General features: G+C 36.7%; 3 protein-coding genes across 8 annotated transcripts in view; 2 read left to right on the top strand and 1 right to left on the bottom strand.

The window, feature by feature from the left end:
- Positions 1-14,374, top strand: part of LOC112557197 (zinc finger protein castor homolog 1-like) — a 39,442-nt gene extending 25,068 nt beyond the window's left edge. For all 4 annotated transcript variants that reach the window (XM_025226901.1, XM_025226903.1, XM_025226902.1 and 1 more), the window contains exons 5-11: positions 788-952; positions 1,824-2,040; positions 2,414-2,551; positions 2,708-3,557; positions 4,618-4,740; positions 4,966-5,083; positions 5,749-14,374. In XM_025226901.1, the coding sequence (XP_025082686.1) occupies positions 788-952; positions 1,824-2,040; positions 2,414-2,551; positions 2,708-3,557; positions 4,618-4,740; positions 4,966-5,083; positions 5,749-8,136 (3,999 nt within the window). In that variant the 3' untranslated portion in view covers positions 8,137-14,374. The remainder of the gene's footprint in view (positions 1-787; positions 953-1,823; positions 2,041-2,413; positions 2,552-2,707; positions 3,558-4,617; positions 4,741-4,965; positions 5,084-5,748) is intronic.
- LOC112557198 (MKRN2 opposite strand protein-like) lies at positions 8,638-20,880 on the bottom strand. 3 transcript variants are annotated; one of them, XM_025226907.1, is made up of 5 exons: positions 20,853-20,880; positions 19,950-20,260; positions 18,393-18,442; positions 17,268-17,436; positions 8,638-16,485 (listed from the first exon to the last, which is right to left on the bottom strand). In XM_025226907.1, exons 2-5 carry the CDS (start codon positions 20,159-20,161, stop codon positions 16,260-16,262), a joined length of 657 nt encoding a protein of 218 aa, XP_025082692.1. In that variant the 5' UTR covers positions 20,162-20,260; positions 20,853-20,880; the 3' UTR covers positions 8,638-16,259. The 3 variants fall into 3 exon arrangements, with proteins under 3 accessions (XP_025082692.1, XP_025082691.1, XP_025082690.1); XM_025226906.1 differs by having other exon boundaries at positions 20,844-20,879; XM_025226905.1 differs by having other exon boundaries at positions 20,710-20,868.
- A 13-nt stretch (positions 20,881-20,893) lies between these two features.
- LOC112557196 (proteasome subunit beta type-6-like) lies at positions 20,894-25,343 on the top strand. Its single transcript, XM_025226900.1, has 5 exons — positions 20,894-21,011; positions 21,492-21,691; positions 23,442-23,571; positions 23,845-23,989; positions 24,830-25,343. The coding sequence occupies exons 1-5, from the start codon at positions 20,925-20,927 to the stop codon at positions 24,958-24,960; spliced, it is 693 nt and encodes a 230-aa protein (XP_025082685.1). The 5' UTR covers positions 20,894-20,924; the 3' UTR covers positions 24,961-25,343.
- The last annotated feature ends 1,792 nt before the right edge of the window (positions 25,344-27,135 follow it).

Below are 27,135 nucleotides of genomic sequence, written 5' to 3'. Positions count from 1 at the left end.
ATATATAGTGAGAGAGAGAATGTAATTAGTTAAAATGCCTCCAATATGAGCAAGTCTTAGGTTTAGTAGTTGATGTCCATGCCAAGGGAAATAACTAGCTAACCATTTAGTCTTTGCTGTAGAACACACACATCAAAATATTAATGTTAGCTTGTCCTTCTTTAAGTATGAATGTTTATCTGCATAATTATATATCATGCAGATAACAACAGAATTATTTTGTAATTTTAAACATTTTAGCAATAGCAGTCATGCATTCTAAGACTGGGATTATAATATGTTGGTTAAAGGCATTGTATATGATATTTCCTGGTGATTTCGAAAATACTTAGTGATAAAGACCTCCAGCAGCAAAGAAGATAGAGTATTCCATGAATAGATGGCCCCAAAACATGGCAATAATTTTATGTATCATATATTCTCTATCCAAAAGTATATAAGCAGGACATTCTGATACCCAAGAGAATGGCAGAAAACCAGAATGGATAGAAAGAATTGATCCTGTTGTTGAGCTGACACCCTCCCTTTCTCTCTTCCCAGCCAGTAAAATTAAGAAAGTGATGAAGATGATTTTCCTTACATAGCAGCTTATGTACTGATATGCATCTAGTGTGCTACATTTTGTGAAGTATTATGCAGGTGCCTGGGTGAGATATAGTCCCTGTATAAGAATATTGATATATATGCACAAAGAAAATATCTTCACAGACACAGAATGTCTTGTGATGGTATTTTTCCAGAGAAAGAAGATGGTTTAGCACTTCTGATAGATATACCTATTTTTCAGGTATTTATCAAAAAGGAGGAAATGGTACGACACTATAAGTGGCATAAGAAACGTGATGAATCGTTGCAGCATGGTTTTATGCGTTATAGCCCTCTGGATGATTGCAGCACAAAGTTTGGCTCTTGCACACACAATCGACGACAAACACATTATCATTGTGTTCAGGTAATAAACTGAGGCAATTTTTTTTCCATAAGTGTGTTGTTTACCTTTAAATAGTTATTTCACTTATTGAGATTTTAAGAAATTTTGCTGCAAGAATCTTGATACATCTGTGTTATCATATCTAGATTTTAAAGGGATACTCAAGGCTTGTGATAAGGCTGTGGCACAGTCAAACGTTTCAAAACTATATTTAGTTACAATTACAGAGCACGAGAGCAACACAGGAGAAATAAAGGATTCGTTTCTCACTTAATTACCACTTATTAGCACTATGTCGGTTGCTGATGTTTATAAAAATCGAAAAAATCCAGTGAAATCGATCCTTATGTCCTTCCACCGAGTAACCACGATAGCTTCCCAAGATGGTCAAGCAGACGAGTCTCCTTGTGACGTCACACGCACAGGAAGTGTCTGTGGTCATTGCGAAGATTTGACGTCATCTTTTTATTTGTAAGACCCACTCTGTTTGTAAGGCTCTGTCTTTCAGAAACCGATGAAAAGAAAATTTTGAATCTTTTCCCATCTTTTCGTGGCAATCGGGTGCAGCACATTCTCGAGGCATGGTTCTCACTATGGAAACAATCTCTACCACAAGTCATAGGGTCACATGACGGAGAACGAGACTTCGTGGAAGCAAAAAAAGTCCCGTGTAATTTCTCTTATTAAACACAACATTCTACTAAAATCCTTCAACATTTTCCACTTGAACACACATATAAGTAGATGAGATTCAAATTGATCCTACTCTTTACATGATTATAAGCATTTTTATTTTGCCTTTAGAATCCCTTTAAGGCTCTGGTGCAGCGTTTTAGGTATTTGCCTCTAGCATCAATGCAGCAAAAGCCTTAATCCATCATTTCATATTTAGGCTGGCTGTGACAAGGTCTACATCAGTACATCAGATGTTCAGATGCATGCCAACTACCATCGAAAAGACTCTGCCATCATCCAGGAAGGATTCCAACGTTTTCGAGCCACAGAAGATTGCGGCACTACAAAATGCAATTTCTATGGACAACGCACAACACATTTTCATTGTCGTCGACCAAACTGCAATTTCACGTTTAAGAACAAAGCAGACATGGGTAAGGACAGCAGAAGAAATATAGCTGCTTTAAGAATTCTGGTATCTGAATGAAGCTTTATCAAACTCAGACAAGGAAAATTTCATAAGCATGTTTATAGTGGTTTAAACTTAATAAATGTTAATAAATATTTTTCTGGGCCGTTCAGACAGAAAAAATTGACTAGTTTTTGTATACTTGATGCATTTGCAAGTTAAAGAAAATGGAGACTAGAATTAGAAGGGACTTTGTGTGAATGAGACAAGTGCATGACCATGCTTTTGAATAATTGCCAAACAGTGAGAGAGAAGTGTGTGCTTGTGAGTGTGCATGTGTATTTGAGTGGGATAGAAAAGAACAGAGGTAACATTATTTGGCTATATGTGTGCATCAGAGAAACACAAAAGCTATCATCAAAAAGATGAAATTCTGAGTAAGGATGGCTTCAAGAAGTTCATGAAGTATGAACACTGTTCATATAATGGCTGCCGTTTCTCCAAGATCAGCAACCACATCCACTGCATCCGACCAGGTCAGTGTGTAGCTGGCAAAATTCTTACATATAGAGAATGTAGCTATGACTGCAAAGTAAAGTGAGAGTAGAGCAAAAACAAGAAAGAGTATATTCATAAGGTTACGTAGAAAAGATGGATGCTGCAATTAGCTAATTGCATTATTTTATTTTCAGGTTGCACGTATGTGCTTCATTCCACAGCACAGTTGTACTCTCACAAACGCAAGCATGAGCGCCGAGAGTTTGAGAACATTTATCGCACTTTTAAACAAGCTCAGCGTAACCCAGGCCTTCAGAACCAGCCATGTGGAACACAACTGGTCTCAACAGTGACCAGCCTACCCTTGAATATGCAGTTGGCTTCCCAGTCAGTTCTTACCTCCATCCCCATCCAGGCCATTGGAGAAGCTGTGATAGCACCGGGTTTAGTGTCTAAGCAGGTGGTACAGTCTGTGGCTCTGCCACTGAAAGTTGCTGCAACCTCTACTTCAGTTTTACCACGCCCTGTCTTGAGTTCCCAGTCTGCTGCTGTCCTTTCTACTGCACCTCCACCAGCTGCATACTCTGCAGCGGCCATCAGTACACCCATGATTGTCAAGACAGATAATGAAGTCTCAAAAAGCAAATATGATGCCTGTGGAACAAACACCTTTACGGCTGTCAATGTCAAGCTGGAACCCAAATCAGACAGTGAAAGTGATGTAGAAGATGGTGTCTCAACCATTAAATTTGAAGACTCATCTCCAGAAAGTCTTTTGGAAAGATCAGCACTAGACCTAAAGCAAACAAGACTACAAGATTCAGCGAATTTATCTATCTCTGAAAAGACCAGCAGTAGTGAACTAGACCAGGAGCAGGAAAAAGGAAACCAGATTATTGGAAAGGCATCATCAGATTCTAGCTGTGGTGTGGAAGTGAATGACACTAAGACTCCAAACTTACAGATGGTATTGCCTAAAGTGAAAAAAGTTGGTGCTCCAGAAAAACGAGACAGAGATGAAAGCTGGAAAAATTATCTCATTAGGTATGGTTCATGTCTTGCGAGTGACATTGCAGTATGAGCATTTTATCAGTAGCTTATTGGTTAATTGATTTCTTTATGTTGTAGCCAGACTGATCAGCTTTTCTTCCCAAGCCACAAGCAGATCAAGGTCGTGGCACCATAAATTCTGTATCTGGACTGATCCGTTTTTCTTTCTTCTGCAGCCACTGCAGTTCTAGCTCTTACTTGTCAGGTGTGCTGTCTAGTTTAATATACCTTGTGCTGTGTTCATTTTTCCTTTCATTTACTACACACCCACACTTAGCCAACAAAACCCTTGCTTTTCCCCCACAAAAAAAAAAAAAAAAGGTATGTTCTCTTTGGTTCTCTCTGTTCAGCTTCGGATCAGTTAGCTTCTCTGTCACTCATCAGGTGTGCTCACCACAAGTACTAACATTCTCTATTTCAACATGCATAACACAACACAACTTTTATTTACTCAAGGAATATATAGTTATGTTTTTTGTACAACGAGGAAAAAATACAAGTGCCAATTCAAGTAAACAAAAAGGTAGGTAGATTTAAAATGGATTTATTTACATTTTTTATACACAAAAACCAATTACATTCAACTGTACACATACCTAAATCTTACACCGCTAATACCCATCGCCTACTTTTTATAAGGCCTAATTCTACTTATGTTACTGATAACTAAGGGGAGGGAAAAAAAAGGATTTTGAGGTACATGAGCCACTTATCAGCAGACCAAACACCTACACAGTTCAGTGGTTCTTTCTCCTGCACTCAAAATAAGGGAAATTTTAGTGAGCTTCATAAGCTGCCCCTTGTAAAATTCATCTCTACTTTTTAGGAATACAGAAATTATATATCTGGTTCTCTTTTTGTGTGACGGACATTAAATTATTTAGATCAGAGCAGTCTTAAATAATACCTTTTCAAAGAAAGGGGGATGTCTGCGTGCATGCGTGTGTCTGTGTGTTGGTTTCTTTGGATGTGTGCATGTGCACATAAATATGTTTGTACATATACATTTATTTTAATCTATAAATATTTAAATGAATCATCTATCATAATGCAGATACACTGCTAATGACCCTTGCAACTCCAGATGTGCACTGTTATATAAGGACCACTATCACTGCAAAATAGCTGGCTGCCAAGTTCTCTTCAAATCCAAGGATGGAGTACGTGAACATGCCAAGTAAGATGTTTTTTTGTTGTTTTTAATTTATTGAATTTTACACCATAGTCTGTTTGCTAAACCTTTGTACCAATATTTTTTAAACATTATAAGGAAGCAGAATTCGTTTTGTATAGTTTTTTATTTTACAGTATTTACATCTGCAAGTATTATAATAGTAGTTAAATAGACACATGAGCCATTCATGATTTGCATCTGCATATATTTTTGTGTGTGTGTTTGTAGGTTCCATGATTTGCAGGACAGAGTAACTCCACTGATGTATGGCAAATATGATAGTCAGGAGCCTTGCCCAGAAACATGTCAGTACAATCTCAAAGAAACACATTACCACTGCAAATGGGTATGTTGCACTCTTGTCCTGTTTTCAGTAAATGGTCTTTTCTGTGGTTTCTGGGTTTTTCATAGGCCTTCTTTACATTGTCACCTAAAAGCACTATCACTGTGGGATTCCAGTTAATGTAGTAGTTAAAACACTCCCTTGTCACCACTGCGGTGAGTGACTGAGGGTTCAGATCTTGTCTCAGGACACTGTATGTGACACATGTTCGCAGGGCTGGGCATTGGAGGTTTTCTCCAGATACTCTGGTTCCCCCACCCCCACCCCACCTTCTCCTTCTCCCACTATAGTGCGGAAGCACTTTCCTACTAAATAAACCAACCAGCCTCTATCACTGTCATCATCTTCATCAGTGTTATTAAGATAATCCTTATGGGTATTCTTCATAATCAGAAAGTTTCGTGTATGAAATGTCACCCACAGCTGCCATTTCGGTACTTTATCCAAATGTTTTTCTGCAGTTCATGACCGTGCTGAAATTTGTGTACCTGGATGTTTTGAGGAGTTTTAATATTTAGGAAAACTGGGACTTTGAGATTGCAAAAAATACTTTAAATAGTAAAACTGAAAGCTTTTGATATCTGGAAATTCAGCATCTATTTTAAGGAATATGTTTTCAGATACAGACTGGGAATATATCTTTATCATCATTATTATAACTATTACAGAATGGCTGTACACATGCAATACCAGAGGCAGGACCAACATTTGGGCGCTTAGAGCATTATCGCATTCATGAATATGCCAAGGCAGCAGCAGGCAAAACCTATCGAATGCCAAGTAGCCTTAATAATAGCACCGCAGATGATATTCTTGCTCAGCGACGTCGAGGCCGACCTCCAAAGTATCCCCGTGTGGATGTCCCATTGGTTCCAAAGGTTGAACTCTCTGAGACTGAGATAAAAGAATCTTCCATTTCCACTGCTGTCAGTGAAGCAATAGATGAAAAGTCCAAAGTGATCAATGGGTTCAGGCGATTTGAAGCCAGTGAGCCTTGCCCAGACGACCAGTGCATGTACTATATGCAAGTCCATTATCATTGTGGGCGCCCCCGCTGTCACACAGCAACTGACAGGATTGATGTGCTCAATTTACATGCCAAGGACTTTCACAGTTTTGTCAGTATCCTTGAGAATTTTGAGTTCTTTGATCGCAATGTCAACTGCCGTCGTGTCCACTGCCACAATAATGGTGCCAACCGGCATTATCATTGCACACGACCTCGCTGTGATTACTCCTTTGTTCGGCACAGCACGATGTCACAGCATGACAGAAAACACACTTCAGGCTCCTCCTTTTCAGGATCTAAAACAGTTGTTCCTACACTTTCAACTCCGCGTCTCACGCCCATCCAGCTGGTTCGCCATCCAGATGGCCAAACGTACATTCCTATCGTTTCACCCTTGGATCCTCAAAACAAGAATGTAGTCAAGGCCTCGGGTACCTTCTATCCTTTGTCTACTGTGGCAGGACTTCCAGCAACAGCTGTGACTTTGACACCAGCTCCTTTAGCGGTGGCCACCTCAGGAGTCCAGCAGCTAGGAACTTCCAGCCTTACCTTTACAATTCCAGCCAGTCTGATGACAGCTACCATTCCCGTCATGGCACAGACCCATTCAACAGCCTCAGCTTCTTCAAGCATTGTCCCAGTCATATCTGCAGGCAGTGTTGTCACACAAGCTGGCAGTGTTGCTTCCATAACCAACCCACCTCTAACTGTACTTCTGCAGCAAAAGTCTGGAAAGGAAATATCTCAGCCTTCATGGTCCTCCATGAGAAATAGCATGCACTACTCTTTGCAGGCTAGCTGTGGGCGTCCTTTCTGTAAGCTCAAAAAGAAAGATCACTTCCACTGCTTGGAATGTAACCAAGCTTTTTCAGATCCAGCCAGGCTTCGTGGTCATGTTAGCAAGCATGGAGTCCGTTTCAAAAAGATCATTCAGGATCCAAGGGCTATAAGACCCCTACCAGTCGCCATGGTGAAGACAGCTCAGTTTACTAATGAGATGGGTCTAGACCTGTCTACAGGGAAAAGCAAACAAGACCTGCCTGCAGAGCCATGCACTTCAGCTCTTGTTGAAGAAGAAACTGCAATTAAAAAGAAGGAAGAAGAAGAGATTGACCAGAAGGAAGATTCAGCAAGGCCTGCACAATTGGACAAGCCTCCTTTAAGCTTGGTTTCAGCAAGAGCTACCTCCAGTCCCAATGCTACTACCTTTGATGCCAGCGAAGAAAGACCTTTGGTTATAGAGGAAGAGCTTGACGATTGTGATGATGAAACCAGCTGGTTAGATAACGAGAGTCTAGATGGCAAAGAACAGGAGACTGCATCAGAAACATTGTCCTCTGTAGATACCAGTTTTGATGGTACTGATCAGTCAGCCACCACCAGCCCATGCAGTTCACGACAATCTGTTCGCCAAAAAATGTTGACCAAGCATGAGGATTACATGGACAGTGATGATTCAGCTTTGGCTAGACAGATGAAACTAAAACTGAATGCTCCGATTCCTTCCACAGCTCCCCGTGTTAACAAGCAAATCCCAGATGGTTTTATTCGCTTCCACTGTAGCAGTGATTGTGGCCACCAGCGATGTGCATACCGCCAGACAGTGACCCATTATCACTGCCTGCGGTCTGAATGTGGCTATGGCTTCAGTGACAAGTCGCGTATCATTCAGCATCGAGTGAGACATGAGCGCATTGACCAGCTGATGGGCGAGGACTTCCAGCAGTTTCGTGCCACTGTGTCCTGCAGCCATCCTAATTGTGTGTTTGCTGAAAAGTCCTCGCACTTCCATTGCCGCAAGTGTCCTTTCATGTGTGCTGACTCCAGTAAAGTGCTAGCACACCGGAAGTACCATGCCAAGCTGGATAACATCAGTAACAATGGCTTCCAAAAGTTCACTGGTTCTGAAGACTGCCACATTCCTACCTGTACTTATTACTGTAAGCAGACGCACTACCACTGCACATACAAAGGGTGCAATCATGCTGTTCTAGGGCCATCTCAGATGGCACCTCACAAACTGAAACATGCCTGCAGAGATGTGTAAACACCCATGATCCCAGGCTAAAAGTATTCATCATCAGTGTATTTAGCATAATTTTATTTCCCACATATGAAGGGATGTTAATGTGGCACTGATTTCTTTACTGAAAATCTATAGTGTATAGCTACAATATATAACATTCTTCACCTATGCCACATCGGAAAATGTGTGTGCTTTTAGAAATTTGAAGACAGCACATTTTTTTCTTTTAATAAACAGGGCTTATTTGACTTATCTTTTTGAAATTGCATCATATATATATTATCTTTGATTTGTACATCAAACTTTTATAAATACTTTAAAATTTGAACAGTTATTTTCCATAACAGTATTGGATATCTGTGTATATGTGCAAAGATACACCTACATTCTGCACATTTGGAACACGAAAAAGTGTAATCAGTAGACTTGCACTTTTACTAATCATCTTTGTATGAGATCTTAAATAGGCATGGTTAAAAACCAGATTGTGGCTTCCATGCATTGTTATGAATTCCATGCTTGTTTTTTTTTTTTTTTTTTTTTTTTTAAAGTAATAGTTGAACTGCTTTCTTTTATGTTGACTCATCGGTACTGATTTTCTGTGTAGTACCTGTTTCTTCAATTTTCATATGAATTACAGTGGAAGTACCTCTTGTTTGGCACAAAACAGTATCTTTCTGTCTTCAGATTCTCATTTGTGTGATTTACACTTTTTTTGTTGTTGCTTTCTTTGATGACTCAGTAATCAACTTGAGTTACTGTTTCAAGTACTTGTCACCTACAACCAGTTTCACCTCATTCTGCTATATAACTTCAGTTAATTCACTTGGCTTCCAAAACATTGTTTGAATAGAATTGCAGATATAGAATTATTTTAATATTTTTAATTGACACGACCAATCTTTTATTCTGCTGTTTATTATGTGGCTGTCAGCAAGTAATATGCTTGTATAAACTTGATGGGTCAAAGATTTTGAACTATCAATAATAAAAAATGGTGGCAATTGCAGTTATTCATGATTCTTTTTAAGACATACATTTTTGTAGCACCTGTGAAAAGGATTTTTAGCAACTCAAACACTATTTTTTCACAATAAATGTTTTTGAGTACATTTTTATGAATCTGTGTCAAAGGTAACATGGCAATACTTCTATTTTTAATCACTTTAAAATGAACTAATCACTGCTGATTTTACAAACTGGTTACATTTATATGCACAGATACATTGTTTTCATGATGTCACTGCTGGTGTGTGTTTGTTAGTACATGGACAGATGTGTTCTAATTTAATGTGGCTGCTTTACAGACTGGATTTTACTGATTGAGTGAAAAGAACAGTAATTATTATTGTATTTTGTGAAAGATTTTTTTTCAAAGCAATTTGCTTCACATTTGTTGTGTTATCCCAGTGCTCATGGGATTTTTTAAAGACTTGTAAATATTTTAGAATCATTCTTATGAATGGGTGACTTTTTTATTCCAACGTACAACTTCCAGCAAACTGTCAGACTTTCAGTAAAAGAGTAATAATGTTATTATGCTGATAGGTTGTGACTTAACAGAGCATTCCAAGAACATTTGAGTAAACATTCCAAGCAAGAGAGATCTATTTAGTCCATGAAAATATATATAAAGCAGCAGTTTATGGTGTAAGCCCTGGGTATTTTCTGTCAAAAGTAGAACTTGATACTTGCACTGTATTCACAGAACAAAAAACACAGTACAATGAGATATGACACCTTGGTACCGTCTCTACTTTGCATTCAACATAACAGCGACAAGTTATAGACATGATTTGTCTGGTAGTTTTCCCAGGAGAATGCACAGAAAGTTCATTTGGTTGCACTTTATGAACTCTTGTCCAAATAATTATCTTAAGATAAATAATAATAGTGTTGATTATTTTTGAAGCAGTTGTTTTAATAAAATGTACCTCTATGGTGTCTGTTTGTATTTGTCTTTTGCAGAGACGTTTAAAATTATAAGAGTTTTTCGAACTGCTGATGTATAAACACTTGTTTAGAGATTCAATTTTAGTTGTTGTCTCTTGGAGATGAAGCAAAGAGCATGGATGTTCCATTCATTTCACATGAAACTGCTGTTTCTTGAATATTAATAATGACTGCTGAATTTCTGAAAAGAAACTGCTGACTGATATCTCCAGATATTCTTAATTTGCATTCCCTCCAGCTGTTTCAAATGAAACCGTTTTGCATGCTGACCTTGTTAAAAAGATAATAAGTTGTTGATTTAGCTGCCACTTTTATTCACAGTTTTTTCAATACTCTGTGTACTTAAGGTCCTCATTGCCGCCAGACCTTTCTTTTTAACAAGGGATAGTATATTTTGTCAGACATAGATTTACTTCTACCTATCTGCACCACTTGAACATTGATTCTTATGTAAATGAGCAGACTGTCAAGTGCTTACTTAACTGATTATGCATTTTTTAAATAATATAGTGATATATTGAGGTTAACGAAAGTAAGGCCTTTAGAGACATTTTTTTCTTGACCTCCAAAAAAAAAAAGAGTTCTGTTCCATTGAATGCAGAATGAAGAGTCTGGGAGAACATGTAACATCAAAAATATAAAATGTAAAATTTTGTGAATAAATTTTTTAATTAGATGTGAGTTTGTGTGCTGTTATTCATCGGCTTTTATAATGCACAATGGGTCACTCTATTTTAAACATGAAGTGTATAAATATATATTGTATTGTGCTTCATAGGGGATTAAAAGTAATAGTTCATATACTATATACACCAGTATACTATGTTAGGATAAACGTTTAAGTCATGTATATTCTGTGCATGTGATCATAATTTATTTGGAGGCTGTATGTAGGTTTTTTTGTTTTTTTTAAAAGTTGCTTGTTAAAGTATGAAAGCAATACACCAACATTTGTTGTAGGAAATGTGCCATTTTCGTAGAGTGTATTACAAAGGTCTTACAGATCATGTGTATAATGCATTTTCATATAAAATAATTTGCTGTTCTGAATGTGTTGACTGGTAATAGAACTTTTGTTTGTAAAATATTGGTTTTTCAAAATGTGATTGAAGACAGATGTGTTTGGCTAGCCAGCTTTGCCTCTTAAAATCTCTACATCTAAAATTATAATGTTTTGGGCAGCAAGAGGCTGTTGAGAGAGAAGGCTAGCACTGGTATTAGCATTCCTATCCATCCACCACCCAGCTAGCACTTATTATTTGTGTGATGTAGAGCAGAAATATAATTTTCTGCTAGGTATAAGCCTAATCTTTATCCACCCACTTTCCATTGCACTCTTGTTAGTGTGTATTTAAAATTTGTTGATATTTTGTGGACAAATATTTGTAAGATTTTTTTTAAAGATTTACTATTTAATATTTGCATGTAGTTTCTCATACATTGATAGGCTCATAAAATGGACTAGAATAAACAAATGAGAGACTGGGAAATCATTTTATATTAATCTTCAAAACTAATTTTAAATGGATTAAGTAGGTCATTCCTTCACCTTTTGCCACATGACCAAAACCAGAGATACTCCTATGGTCATGTTAAATAACATTTCTGCCTTGTCTAAAGGTATACTGTTGAGTGTGATTGATATCTCGTTAAATATTTTAAATGAACAACATATTATATATTTTGTTTATGTTCTTGAATAAAATGAAAGACTGAAGGACTTGAGAAATGGGTTTTCCCTTGCTTGATGGAAACATTTATTTTGAGTTGAAGATTTTTCAAAACTAGATAAAACATTATGTACTAAGTGTTTAGGAGGTATGTTGTATTGGCATTAAGATCAGGGGCTATCCTGGGCTATAGGCATATAGGAAATATGCTGCAGACGTGAAAAAATGTTATTCCAATTACCATAATTATTTAGGGCATATATTCATGGTTGATACATGACCAAGAAAAATATGGTTGTGACAGGAATAAAATGTGCAAGTATCACAGCCATGACTGGTGAAAGATGTTCTCTAGTGAAATGTTTGGGGTTGGGTAGCGATGAACCAGAGAAGTGTGTAGCAGGTTCAACTTGTAGTAAATGGGAAAATCATTGAAATAATGTAGTTGCAGTAATTAGATTGTGGTGTTGTGGCACATGCAGAAAATGGACAAGTTTGTGACTGCAATTTTAAATGTTCATTGTGTCAACTAGAAGTGTGTAGATGTCTTTGAAGGTATGTGGATACAATAGTTAATCTATGTTTTCATGACTTGAATTTACTATTTATGTGTTCAGAAATATTAATTATAAGGTAGATATGAATGAAATAGATTGCTTTTACACTTGTTGTAACATTGAAGAAGTGTTTTTAAGTATAATGTATGGAAGTCTCTGGAAATTATGCTATCTCTTAACGTGAACCGTTTATAAATTAATGCCTATGTCCTGTTAATATGTATCAAAATGTGTAATTGGTGAAGCAAACAGTTTCAGCAGTATCAAGATTGGTTTTATTTATATTTGATTGGAAAGTGCCTCCATCTCGTGGTGGAAGTTTCAAGATAGTCTTCTCGGTAATCATAACAGGCCAGGCTTGAAAGTTTAATGATGAAGGTGGGGAAATTAATGCATGGTCATGCATGCATAGCAAAATGAACAGTAGAATGATTATTTATTGACAGACAAGGCATGGAGAGTATTGTGCTAGCTGCAAGCCTCTTCCTGTTATTTTCACTAGACACATGCTCTAAGTTGAAGCATTCAAATTTATGTAAAAAAAAAAAGGATTAGCATCTGGACTTAATGTATGTGGATTTGAAGGGTGAAAGCGAAAAAATTGATCAAATAATTTTTTTTATATGCTACTTTTCTTGGACATAGTTGAAGATGTGGCTTTTCCAGTCCTCGCAGTTTTGGCTTGTTCTTTCTCAAAATTGCTAAATTAATTATAAAAAGTGTTGGTCATCCGAGGTCTTTGTTGATGTGCCTTACAAATTTAAAAAAAATAACACTATCAACATAAAGTGCAAGGAATAGAGATTATTGCTGCATATTAAAGCCCATCTTTTTAATACATCTTAATACTGTCTTTTTACAATGATAAGCCTCATTACTGAGGATAAAATTCAATAAATTTTCTAAGACTTTCTTGTTGAAGTACAATTGGATTTTGCAAGGTTCTCTGTACCACTTGCTTTTTTACCTCCACTTATACCAGGAGACAACTTTGTTGTAGAGTCATTACTTTAAACTGCATGTATTCTTTCCCCAGTCTTGCCAGTTCAGTCTTGGTCTTGACAATTTGCTTCTTGTGCATGTGAACAAGTATGGGTTTATTTACTCTATGCACATATTATGCATATAAATGTCCACATTCCTGCTGACAAAATCTTCTATTTTTACTACCAATCATATACTGATTTTGTTGACCAGATGTTGAATCACTGTCCTTGCCCTATTTTATGAAGTAATTGAAAGCCAATGCAACATAGGAGATTGTTGAAAAAATGTTTTAAAACGAAGCACTCCGTCCACAGCAAGCTATTTAACATATATTTTGGTCATACTGTTACATTTCCAAACAGCATCCATTAAGCCAGAGAAGAAGCTGCTCACAAGAACTGCATATTTGATGTACAATTTAAACCTATAAATTTGTTTTTAGGACGCGTGTTTGCCTGCTTGTTGGTTTACTTTATCCAGTTTTGATAATATGCATGTACATAGTGAGAGCTGTGCATGCTTGAAATATAAAGCCTGACTTTGCAGCATTTTATAGAGTTAGTCATTTCATAAATGTGTTTCTGCAGAACAAAAAGGTTCATAGGCAGAAGCATTTCTTGCATACTGTTTTCAGACAGCTGCAATTGCCTACTTCTACATTAAAAGTTACAAGGGTTTGTCACAGGCTTTTTTCCCAAAATCTGTTGTTTTTTTTAATGAATATTTTATCTGTGCAGGTACAGATTCAAATACTAACTGCTAATTATACTACTGCTGAATTGTAACAAGCATTTCTATATAGTGAGCTTTTCCATCCATCTTATACAGTCTTTTTTTGTGCACGGCTGCTTGTAACAAGACCTGTGCTGCTCATAATAATAATAATGCAATTGTTGAAAAGTATTAACTAAGATTCCATTCCAGAGACTGACCAGTTATTCCTCTTCTTAAGGTGTTTTCTCTTGGTTGAATATTTAAAGTAGTTTTGATACTTGTCATGAGTGTTGTATTCACAGTTGCATTCCTGTTTTGTCCAACAAAAAATGCCATAATGTATGTATGTGTGAACACAAGTAAACAGATTTGACTTCACAAGTGTTGTGTGTGTGTGTGCATGCATGCACATAAAATATTGAATGCATGTGTGTGTTCCTGTAAGTATGCATAATATGTCTAAGAAGCAGATACAAACATTTGTTTTATTTGCAGTATATAGTCTCAAAATTGTACATATATTAAGGCCATCAAGGAAGCATAGTAACGAAATTTCAACATTAGTCATGATATGCACATCACATTTATGCATTTTTAAAGCATTTTATAATGTGAATGTCTGATAAAAATGACTCAAGATTGGTGAGCTGATTGAAAAACTATTCAGTTTGCAAAGAGTGTACACCCTTTGCTGATCACATCTGGCAATATGATCACATCCCCAGGGCCACAGAGCCAGCACAGGTCGCAGGACAAATGACCTCTCTGGGCCCCTTATAATTGTAAATTATTTTCCTATTATATAATATGTTTACAATATGATTGTCAAAATCTGCATTTCATTCAGTAACGTAATACAGACTGCAAGCATTAGGACAAGTACACTGTGATCTGCATCACTACTTCAACATGTTTACATGCAAGTGGTTAGTTAATGAGGAAACACGACATTAAAAGGATCAAAGTTGTAGTGTCCCGCTCCACAGAAAAAATCCCCAGAGTGAGGAATGTTAGGTCAACCTTTCCTTAAAAGAAAAGGAAGAAAATCCGCTGATGAAGGCCAGACCCCCTTTACAGTCACAGCCCGGGGTACACCAGACTCCCCCAGTCCCTCCCTCTTACCTTACCTGCACATCCCACTTAAGCTGGCAATCAAAAACTGCCTAGTACCTAAATGAGTCAATAATCTCAGCAGGTTTATCATGCTGGGAACACCACCATCTTAAAATTTTCATGCAGTTTATACCCTTTCATATTGTCTTATTTTCATTTAATTCCACAAAATTATCATACCAAGGTACAAAATTTGATAAGACATTGCCATGATCTTGTTTATGCCCCTGTAACAGTAATGTGGTAGCGGAGAAACTAGCTATTCTCATTTAATGTAATGTACTGTTCTTTTTGGTGGTTTGTACAGCCAGTAATCAAGTATTCTATATCATCAGACTTGCATCACAATATGCCAGCACCCAGATTTACATCCCAAAATATAAATAAGGGTGTCTTTCGCCAACTCACATGAAATAAATTTTCTTCCTAGGAGTTTATAGTAGAATTACACATTATACTACATACACTATATTCATGCAAACAATAAATATAAATGAAGAGCACAGAGTGAGAAAAGGGGTAATGATTTAAGGTGAGGATGGGGAACCTTTTTCCTTCCAAGAGCCATTTTCATATTTATAACATCATTCATGGGACATACAAAATTATCTGGTTAAAAATTGGCCAGCTCTATTTGGTCACGCTGTAGTTTCGACAGTGTGTTAACACTTCTGCAACATGTATAATCCCAGCCTGCCTGGCACTACCATTATCACAATCTGCCTTTTCATAATTAGGTGCTCGTATGTGACCTGTCTATCCTGTAAAGAACGCTCACTGCTTGTCTCTCAAAATTTACATCATTAATTTGGTCCTGTTAATTATATTAATTAAATATATTGTTTATATTGCTATGAACAAATATTTTTAAAAAAATAGATTTACTGAAATCTGCAGTTGCCTACCCTATATGACCTGAAGGGACATTCCCCACCTCTTATTTAACAAAAAAAATATAGGTGATTTACCAATGCTCAATATTTTTATATGGAGCCCATTGCAGATTAAGAGGGTCCATTTTTCCTACCATGGTCCCTAGATATTTTGTCATAAAGACTGCCCTGAAATAAAAAAAAAAATTTCTAACAATCAAATGTCTTGGGTTCTTAATCTGCCTAATTCATGCACAAGTGCTTAGGAATGACAGTTGTTAAATGTTCCCAGCTGGAACCAAAACAAACCCCTCCTGCAAAATGCGTCGATATGCACTGATATACTGAGCAGCCTTGGCAGTTTGCTGAGTAAGAAAAATATCACAGAAAACTTTCTTATCTGACAACACATCGGTGCCATCTATGTTTTGAAACCTATGACACTGAAGGAAACGTAAAAATTGTAAAACAAAATCAAAACAGTTGCAGTCAGCATCATGGTATCTGCAAAAAGAATTGAAAAAAGAAATGTTACTGTGTTGCTTATGCTTTCAACAAGCATAAAAAATTTAAAGAAAACTTCTAAATAGTTTTGACCAGAGAACAATGCATGGCAACTGATGACTCAACAACTTTCACCAAGTTATAAAACTACTGCCAACCCATTGTCCCACATATAATTATCTGACTCCAACTAAAGAGAAATTTTAAAGATTAACCTGAAAGCTAAAATTTTTATGGTGCTGTGCCAGGACAACATGGAGACAAAGTTTAGTGACATTCATAGATGCATACAAGGTGCAAACAAAGGTACAAATCAACTTCTTTCATACAAAGGGATAAGACTAGCCTGTATATCTACTTTCTTTTGTAGATACTGACAGTCCTTCACTCTGTAAAATATTCAATCTTTTAGTATTACATGCGACCAACCAACCTTTTTGAATTTGTCTTTAATCTTTGTCAATCACTAGAGTTCTTGTTTCAAGTTTTACTTGTAAAAAAAATAAGCATTAAAAAAATTTTAATTTATGTTAATGGTATCTTGCAGCATCATGACTGCGAACAGTAAGTGGTTCACCATATCCTACCTTCTTAAATCACCCTTTACCTCTTACTGGAAATCTCAAGCTGACAAATTTTTTCTCTGAAATTAAACTAACTACAAAGCTATGCATCCTAAGAAAAACAACTTGATCAATCCAAAGATATATTTGTTTAGTACATTAGCAATCAACACTTAGACAAAAGTTAAAAAATAAATGCATAGATTCACAAGATTCTACCTTTGACGATGCCATTGAAGTGGACTAGCAAATATATGGAGTCTATCATCCCAGTCTGAAGATGAGATGTGGCCTGACACTGCTGGCATAGACAACAAAGGAATGGATATACATTGCTGCCAAGTTTCTCCCATGTGAAGGCCATCCTCATCAAAGTTATAACAAACACCTGCAACAGTAAAGGTATAAGTCAATTTCCAAAATCTGTGTATGTGCCATTTTTCTCTAAATTAATAGGAAACTTTCCCCCATAAATAATTTGTCTCTTGTCATGCACAGGGCAAACAGCTATGTGGGGAGCTCACATATAATAAAATAAACAACACTAAAACAAAAGTCATCTATCACATTAATGCTATACATTTTTAATAAATATTATCACTAACTGTTAAACAAAAAACATAATGCTATCGTTGTGTAAACACTAAAGCTACCAGTAAGATCAGTAAAATTTAGTACCATGGGGAACCAAGAAGCATACATTTAGAATATAACCAAAAAATCTGCTCTCGTCCTCCCATTTTCATTTACCCCTTACATACAACTGTTTTCAGGGTTGCAAACATACATTTAGAAGACAAGAGACAAGAGTACATTTCTTTTAAACAAATAGAATATATTATTTCTTTGTGGGTTTTTTTAATATAAAGAAAACAAATGCCACTTTTGATTTTACAGAGAAACATTTATACAGATGCCAAATGGTGAACATTGTCTATTGTCTGAAAAAGCAAAACTGCCCAGATGCATCAAACAATACCATTCCAATTTAGCTACTAAAGTTTCAGGTATCTGAGGGCTCTAAGAAACAAAATCTTGTTTCAAATAAATGCAAAACTTCTTATAATGTACATGTTGCTGAAAGCTGTAATCTACCCAATTTTAAATGCTCTCTACTGTCTCAACTAAGTACAGCTTTAAAAAAGAAAAATAAAGTTAAAACATTCAATACTGGGACAAAATATGGAGGATGCTACATATTTCCAATCACTCACTTTCCTTTAGCAGAGCGTATGTAAAATATGCATGGTGGAGTTTGATGCACTCTCTCACACACCCACATACGTGTAGAAAGGCACAAATACACACTCGCACATACTCTTTGTCACACATATATAGTTTTACCTCTAGTATCAGTAACTCCAATGTGCAGATTTACAGCACTTGAATAGTCTCTGGAAGACCAAAATAATGTTAGAGTGAAAGAAAGTTGGTAACCATTAATCTTAATCAACAGTACTCTTCTATCTTGATTATACTCTCATTTTATATATTTATTTTGTTATCCTGTAATGTGACAAAAATATGTTATGAGTTATAATAAACAAGAGCAAAGATGTAAGTCCTTCGCAAATAGTGGAAATTACTTTTCTCTATAAATTAATTTCTTTCTTGTCGTGCAAAGGCCAAACAGCTATCTGAGGAACTCTAATGTATAATGAAAGGAAGAGAATAAAACTCCTATGTGTCACACTAACACAATACAATTTAAATAACAGTATTAGTAATTATAATATTTGGCAGTACTAATTACTAATTATAATACTTATATTTTAGTTTAGTCCTTGTTACTCCTCAAGGAACATAGGGCTGCAACAACAACTCGCCAGCGGACCCGTTTTGGGCAGCCCCCTTCAGTATACTTATAACAACTACAATACTTTGCAGTCAAAAAATACCTGTTCCATAAAATCATGCCTCTGCTGAAGGATCTGTCTGCAAATATTTCTGAAGGTTTCATACTTTCCAGTTTGTTAGCAATTAAGATAAACATTGCTATATTAGATTATTACTTTAAGCACAGTTTACACTAATAAGAGATTAATCATTCTTTACAACCTTCTAGCACAACACATTGGGTCTTATAGGCAACTATAAGACTTTATCTCAAAGACAATTAGTAGCTCTATATGGAAGCAAGGGTTAAAACCACACACCAATACAATAACAATCAACAATGCCATAACACAGTCATACCCGCTCCATCAGACAGACCTTCATACAATTATGATGCAGATTCGTATGTGATCTACATTCATTCACACACAGCAGTGTTCAGAAGTAGCATGGCCAAAACAACAAAGGACAGCCTCAATCTGTTGGTCCTGCATGTAGGTAAGAATTGGTGGCTAAATGAAAGCAGATAGAACTCTGTTGACAAGATATGCCTACCATCATGTGGCATTGCAGAATATATTTGTTAAATGATCTTTGGTCATTGTACCTCAATGCAACAGCAGTCAGAAAGACATAGGAAACTGGCTTTGTACAGTGTTAATATTTCTCTTTAACGAAAAGTGCTTTAAACTGAAGTACAGGTATTGCAATCAGACAGCTCCTTGACTTTTCATCGATAGCATAACTTTACACTTGTCTGTATTCAGTATAACTGTGACTTTATGAACGATGATCCCGTTCTAGTTCTTATGCAGCAATCGACATACTCAAGAGAGTATATGAGTGTCATAGGGAGTATCTTAGATCAATATGAGTGTGAAATCTGTTGGATTCATTACTTCCCTTCATCCATTTAAGATGTTAACTATGAAGACAACAGAAAGTGTTACTGCCTTGTTACAATCTCAAGAACGGAAAAACGAAGGTGCTAGGAAAAATTATTTGATGACACAAATATAAATGTATATTGTTGTTGGCAGGAGTTCTCAGAATTTAGCCACTTACTTAATGAAATCTCCTACTGTCTGCTTGAGTACCAGGCTGCATGGTGCATCTGTGGAAGAAATGAAAGGTGCCGGCAGCAAGTATGGTGGCACTCTCATTTGTGTTGCTGCCGTGTTTTGCTGGCAGATGGGACAGCATACTGGCACAACCAAGCACACAATATTTGTGTTGCGATCACAGTGTTGACAACACTTCAACTGTGGCCAAGACATAATCTTCAAGATCTGATATCCTGAATGGTCACTTTAAGTATAATCTATAAATTGAGAGATGATTAACTCAGGGTCTTGGTGCTGTTGGCTGGTGTGTACCTGTGGAAGTGATATAAGAAAACTCTCAAAAACCTAGTAGCAATTAACCAAGTAGTGTATCACATCAAAGGAATTGCTGGTGGAAGTCAGAGTCTAACCATGTTCTTATGCTACCTCACCTTCCCTAATAAATCTGCTGGGTGTCAAGGGAAATTTTTCCAGCAATGTAAACTGAAAAATATCTATACTACCCATTTCCCTCTCCAAAAATTGCAGAAATTGGCCTAATTGACTAGTTAACCAAAATTAAATTATGAAAATCCTGGTAAATCATACACAAAAAAACTCATAGCCAGATATGAACCCGAATCCTCAAGGCAGTTGTCATTGCTAAGATGTGCTGGCATTGGTATTAACAACAAAAAACCGGATAATTCTAATGTCAGAACAATATATACCGACTATGCACAATAGCAACAATAAATCGACTATCGTGAAAGTATACGAACCTGAAAAGCGCTTAGTATATCAATATCAGAAACATCAAAATATTTTCAAGTTATTTATAAAATTCTATTCATGCTTATCGTAATAAGTGTTGATTTAAATCAAAACATTTATTTCACACACTAGAAGCACGAACTTTTATTACTGTAGTATGTTAGGCGTCGGCGGAGAGTACTCTCCCCTGGCTATAAAGGGACTTAACTGCACTGGTATCAAAATGGCTGCGCTTGCAACGATGACCAATGTGTTTTCTGATGAGCTTGCTGTGGCATCAGGACTGAGACCGAATGAAGTTACCACGGGTGTAAGTTAATATGTGGATGACTAGGGAGGACACCAGCATTTATTACGGATTATTTTAGCCGTTTTTATAAACGTTTCAAGCGTATCTTAACTGAACATTAAAACTGTTAACAATGGTTTGGTGTGCAAGAGGTAGTTAAGTGATTCACTAATTTTTGTCATGTAATTTTTCAATGTAATTAACATTTTTCAAATTAATTGTTAATTTTCAGAAATGTTCTCTACAGCATTCTTATTTTTCCCCTCTCATGTTTTTAAGATTTCAGAGTTGGCATAGTTGAAAAATATCTTCGTCATTGGGTACAATATTTTTAACTATCAAGCTCGTAATTGTATATATGGACGAATGTCCTTAACATCTTTTCTAAGATTTGATGGTTTTCTGGAGTTTGTACTGTTTATTGGAATTATTGTTAGATAGTTCATGTTTTTCTGTTGAATGAAACTAGTCATTTACAAGGCATGATGAATGATATTGCAGACGACCATCATGGCTGTTCAGTATGAAGATGGTGTGATCATGGGAGCAGATTCACGTACTACCACAGGAGCATATATTGCTAATCGAGTTACTGACAAGCTGACCAAAGTAACAGACTATATCTACTGCTGTCGGTCTGGCTCAGCTGCTGACACACAGGCTATTGCAGATATTGTCAAATATCATCTGGATTTCTACAAGTATGATTACCTTCTCATTTTCCTGTCTTTTGGATAAGTACTAAGATTTCACATTTAAAACATCACGTTGAAGTCGATACATTTCAGTTACTTATTACTTTTATAGTATTAAAATCTTCTATCACTTAATAATATTAATAATGTTGATTTATATAGCACTTTACTCCACTATCAAAGGCATATTCAAAGCTCTATACAAAAAAAAGAAAGCATAGCTGATCTCAAAACCAAAGAGTTGATTGTGAGCCTTGTTAATATAACATAATTTTGTTGAAAATAGGATGAAGGCCATAATTGTATATGTGATCTACAGTCTTAAGTTTTCTAACCAATAGGACAGTCACAGGTAAAGAGGCCAAAGGTGACACTTCTCTGAGGATGAAGGCATTTCTTGGAAGTTTGCTCCAGCTGTCAAAAGTCCATAGCCCTAAAGTCATAAGCAACATTATCTAAATAATCTTTGTCAATATATTTACACTTACTTTCTTCCTTTCAGCACTGGACTTTCCTGTTTAGTTGACCCTCGCGAAGTGAGGATCAGTATAAACGATGTCTTGAATTTTAAATTCAGCCCAGTAAAAAAGAAAGATTCACCAGAATACTGCATTTGAAAGTTTTAAAGCAACATTTGAGAACAGAGCACAGTCCATGCACTAAGGAAGAAATTGTGACAGCAGTCCAGAAGCACGCATGGAGCAAGATGCAGGATGACACAAAGCATTTCTCAAATCTGAGTGGACAGATTGTCCCTGCTTTGCACCTCATTCTCATCTTGAGATATAGACCCAATTAACCACCACAATTTTTGGAGAATGGACCAATCCCCTTCATGTTGACATCTTTTCTTTTAACGCTGCCCCTTGCAACAAACTTTATTCTTACTTTTATTTCTAACTTCTACTTTGTAACCCAACACCAGCTGGTGCAACTTACCTTGTAGGGGTGTGGTGGCTTGCACACCTTGTCAGTGGGAGCTTTGTAGTTCTGGCAGGTCTAACCAAACCAAACAGGTCTGTCGGGAGAGAGGCCAGACTGAAATGTTGCACCCTGGCCCTACAGGTTGTGGATTTTGCTTTGGGCCAACAAACCACTCAATGTATTAAAAAAAAAAAGAAAAAAAGTGTTGCAGAAACTGCAACTTTGCAGCCCTTTGCTCCTCAAGGGAGCAACAAGGAATAAACTAAACTTACTTTGTAACTAGAGCTCCTTCCCATGTTCAAATGGCCCACTGGGACAAATAAAGTTGATCATTGTCATTGTCAATCACCACAGCACTTACTTCAATTCTGTCTGCTCTACCAACAAGAGAAATAAATCTGACATGTTAACATCGCTATAAGGTTAATTTCTTGGGAGTGACACTTGAGCTACATCAAAAAGCAGCCTGAGGCCCTCAGAAGGCAAAAGATTAAAGGATACAACCCCTTATTGAATATGAAAGAAGAAAACCAACATATATAGAAAGAGGCACAGAGACTCTAATTTCAGAAATAAACATGTATATGTGGATACTTGTTGTTGCTTATGCTGTTGTCTGTAGCCAGAGGGAGACCTGGAAAAATAAATTCATTTTCTTGGACGGTCATAGAATTATAGGTTTGACATTTTTCTGTTCATGGTGGCGGTTGTATATCTCAAAAAGGGAGGGGTATTCACTCATGTTCATTCAGCTTAATCATTTGAAAAAAAATGTTTGCACTTTGATTGAATTTTAATGTATTAAAAATGGATATATTTTGCTTTATATCAGAATGGAAATGGGCAAAGAACCTGACGTGAAGACTGCTGCCAATGTTTTCCGAGAGTTGTGCTATAACTATCGAGACAGTCTAACTGCTGGCATCATTGTAGCCGGATGGGATAGTTCCAGTGGTGGACAGGTCTGGTCTCTTCTCTTTTTAAAACTGTTCCTTGTTGATGTTGGCAAATGTGTTGCTTTTAGCCCTACTGGTTTGCTCAGTTTCTTATCAACTAAGCATGAATTTTGTGATTGCCCGAAATGATGTTTGTCGACATGCCTTTACTGATGTGCACAAGCTCCGTCATCAGTTTTTGTTTTTAATCTGTTCCAAAAATAGGAACCTAGAGAAACTGCACCCTCTTTTTAATTTAATTATAGACATATGAAGAAGAATAAATGTCTGTTTTTACAGGTGTATTCTGTGCCTATTGGAGGCATGCTTCAACGACAGCCTTTTGCTATCAGTGGCTCTGGTAGTACCTATTTGTATGGCTATGTTGATGCTCAGTTCCGCCTTGGTTTCAGCAAAGAAGAATGTCTACAATTTGTGGCAAATGGTGAGAGTTAGTAGTAGGTTGCTATATTTGTAAATGCCTTTCTTTGGAAGTCTTTTACGAGTATCCTTCTCAATATGTTATGCACTTTTTGAAATGTTAGTCTTAACCCTTTCATAAGTGATCTGGAGACCTTCACAGCTCCTTTAGGCTGTTACAATCCCGAGACTCTTCATATCAGGCCAGGGTTCAGTTTTCTTGTGCAAGCTGTCCCCAACATAGCCAGATGGTATGACCCCCACCTGGCTTGTTTGATATATTGCAGCATAGTCCTTTCAGTTGACAGCTTTTGAAAGAGACCTTAAAGTAATGGGCGAAGAGATAGGCCTCCTGCACACACACACAATTGGCATTGAGTACATTCTCTCTCTTAATATCTCATTAATAAATAATAATAATAAATGCAAAATTTGTAAAATGCATACTCACACTTCTAAGGGGTATGCTCTTAGCACTTAAGAACAAGAGTGAAACGTGGACAGTATATGAGGGACAGTAAAATGAATTTCTTTTCCGACTGCCCTTTAAGTCACTGGACACTAGTAATATACTTCACAGTTCTGTCCATTTTTGCATTGACAAGGAGTAACCAATGATCTCATGACAGCATGAGTGGCAGACCAGGCCCATTGTATTCAAAAGAACAGATTAAACACCTTTACCTTTGTTATATTTTGTTGTCTTCAAACTCTTATATAAATAACTGAGCAAGTGAAGCAAAATTCATATTTGTTTTGAAAGAGTATTTTTCAAGGTTTCTGTTTTAATGGTTTTATAAATCTTATTTTTTTTTTAACCTGAATTACATATCATTCATAACATCCATTTCTTCTTTTGTTTCAGCTGTTTCTTTGGCGATAAATCGTGATGGTTCTAGTGGAGGAATCATCCGTCTAGCTGCTATTTCCAAAGGCGGCGTGGAACGCTTCACTTTGACAGGGGACAAAATTCCCAAATTCTATGAAGATAACTGACATTTATATCTTCTCTTCCATTTGTTCACTTTCTTTCTCTCTCTGTATCTTTCTCCCATGATGAAGATATCTTTCTATCAAGAGAAAAGCAAGTCTTGCTTTGTTTGCTTATTTTTTTTTTGAATGTACTTAAGACTGTTTATTTCAGTTTTGGAGACTGCAGTTCATTATTATAGTTCAGACAAAAATCTAAAGTCATTTGTAGTTACAGCAAAGGATCATTAATGCTTTCAAACTTTTCACCCATGAGAACAGATGAGCTCCAAGTGTTTAATGCATTTGTGAACAGTGTTGCTGGTGTTTCTATTTCAAACATCTGTCTTTTAGGAGTTGGGAAGAGATTTTTCTACTATTGTGCAACAATAAACATATGTATCATTGTTTCTGACCTTGATTTAATTTTGTTCATTATGTTAAGCACCTTTTGATGATGTCTTGACATCAAGATAATGCATTTTCATAAGATGTATTGTTAAAACACACACACACACACACAAATTTATGGTTTAGTCAGGAGCTGTTGTGCTTTGAAGTGAAAAGTGCTTTCATCTAAAGGCAATCGAACAGGGTGCAGGCACTACATTTCACCAGCTATTTCTACACAAAGACTCAGGTGCACAAACAAATAGATCCAAACTGTGCAAAATTATATAAAGGCTATACAAAAGGCATGCAAGATTTCAGGGTAGTATAGTTACTGATTATGATGTTGGAATATGACTCTGAGGGAGTAAATTTTAAACTGGGAAAGAAAAAATGCTATTGTATTCCCACTTGTTTGCTGAGTTTATTGATTAAAAGAAGTCCTTTAAACATTGTAGAGCTTTTAAAATTGTATGCCTAAACGCAAATATCTTACATTGTCATGAAAATAATCTGTTCATGTCATGATTTTAGAAACTTTATGCTAGTTAGATAGCATCTCTTGTGATGTTCTCCTGGGATGCTCTTTGACCAGTCCCTGAGGCCAGTGTAAAGGCAATTATTCTGAAAGCTAAGCCTACAACTTGACAATTGCCCACAAGCCTTCCTCTTGAGTGCTTAGATATTTTACTTCCTGCTATCACATTGTAAATGTCAGCTTGTCATCAGATATTTTCCCATCTTTGTTTAAAAATGCCCTGGGGAGGCCACTCCTTAAGAAGTCCATGCTTGACATCAATGTGTTGAATAACTACTGCCCAGTTTCTAACTGGTCTTTTCTTTTTATGATCGTAGAGAAAGTAGTTTTGATACAGCTCTGGGCCTGTTTACAAGAGCACCACCTCAACCCCCAAGCTCAGTAGCATAAAGACCTTTTCACAGTACTGAAACTATTCTAATTAAAGTGACCACAGATATATTATCTGCCTTTGACAGTGGTGTGCCTTAACTCTACTAGACCTATCTGTTCTCAACCACTCTCTGCTCCTTCATGGACTTCACACCCTCTACGGATTTCTGTACCCGCACTAGCATGGTTCAACTCCTATCTCACTGTTAGGATGCAGACTGTGTTCGTCAAGCATCTCGCCCTGCTTTACTTTCTTGTGTTGTCCCCCAAGGCTCAGCTGAAATCGTGAATCTTGTAGAAGACACCCTCAGTTAAAGAATGCTATAAGCCAAGCCATGAACGCACACCTGCCCCCCTTTTCTGGTTTGTGCATGGAACTAAGAAAACTGCTAAATTCTGAATGGACATTGCCAAAGGACACCGATGTAAACGAAAGAGCCTCATTGATGTGCTCTGTTGTACATATATAAATATTGTAATAGGGGTTGGGGCTTGTAATGGTGTTAAGCTGAAATGTAATGGTGTGTCTTTAAGGTGAATGTCAGAATACACTTACAACATTCGTTTAGGCTAAAGAGTTTCGTTTCATCTGCAGCCTGTACGAAACAGGCGGATAATAATAATAACAACAACAACAGTGTAAGAACTTAAAAAGCGCATTTTCCTGCTTGACGGTGAGTTCACTGGGCTTAAGCTAAAGCACTAAAATACAGTGACATGGCTGCAAAATGATTTTATATCCTTTTTGCTTACTGACTGACCATGCACCTACCTATATTAAATGTGACTGAAAATGCACCTTTTCAGTAGACATTACTCCTAACACCCTTTCCCACCATACTATAGTCCTTCACACCCTTCCTTTTGCAATATCATATTACTCTCAGCTCTTGTTCTTGTTA

Source organism: Pomacea canaliculata, linkage group LG2 (assembly GCF_003073045.1).
Source record: "Pomacea canaliculata isolate SZHN2017 linkage group LG2, ASM307304v1, whole genome shotgun sequence".
NCBI classification, from domain to species: Eukaryota; Metazoa; Mollusca; class Gastropoda; order Architaenioglossa; family Ampullariidae; genus Pomacea; species Pomacea canaliculata.
Note: the sequence above shows the minus strand (reverse complement) of the source record. Positions and strands in the feature narration are given on the sequence as shown.

Coding starts and splice junctions, on each gene's coding strand:
- LOC112557198 (XM_025226907.1), bottom strand. CDS start 20,161: ATGTCTTGGCCACAGTTGAAGTGTTGTCAACACTGTGATCGCAACACA. Junction 18,443..19,949: donor ACAGTAGGAGATTTCATTAA/GTAAGTGGCTAA, acceptor TTGGTCTTCCAG/AGACTATTCAAGTGCTGTAA. Junction 16,486..17,267: donor CTTCAATGGCATCGTCAAAG/GTAGAATCTTGT, acceptor TTCTTTTTGCAG/ATACCATGATGCTGACTGCA.
- LOC112557196 (XM_025226900.1), top strand. CDS start 20,925: ATGGCTGCGCTTGCAACGATGACCAATGTGTTTTCTGATGAGCTTGCT. Junction 21,012..21,491: donor CGAATGAAGTTACCACGGGT/GTAAGTTAATAT, acceptor ATGATATTGCAG/ACGACCATCATGGCTGTTCA. Junction 23,990..24,829: donor TCTACAATTTGTGGCAAATG/GTGAGAGTTAGT, acceptor CTTTTGTTTCAG/CTGTTTCTTTGGCGATAAAT.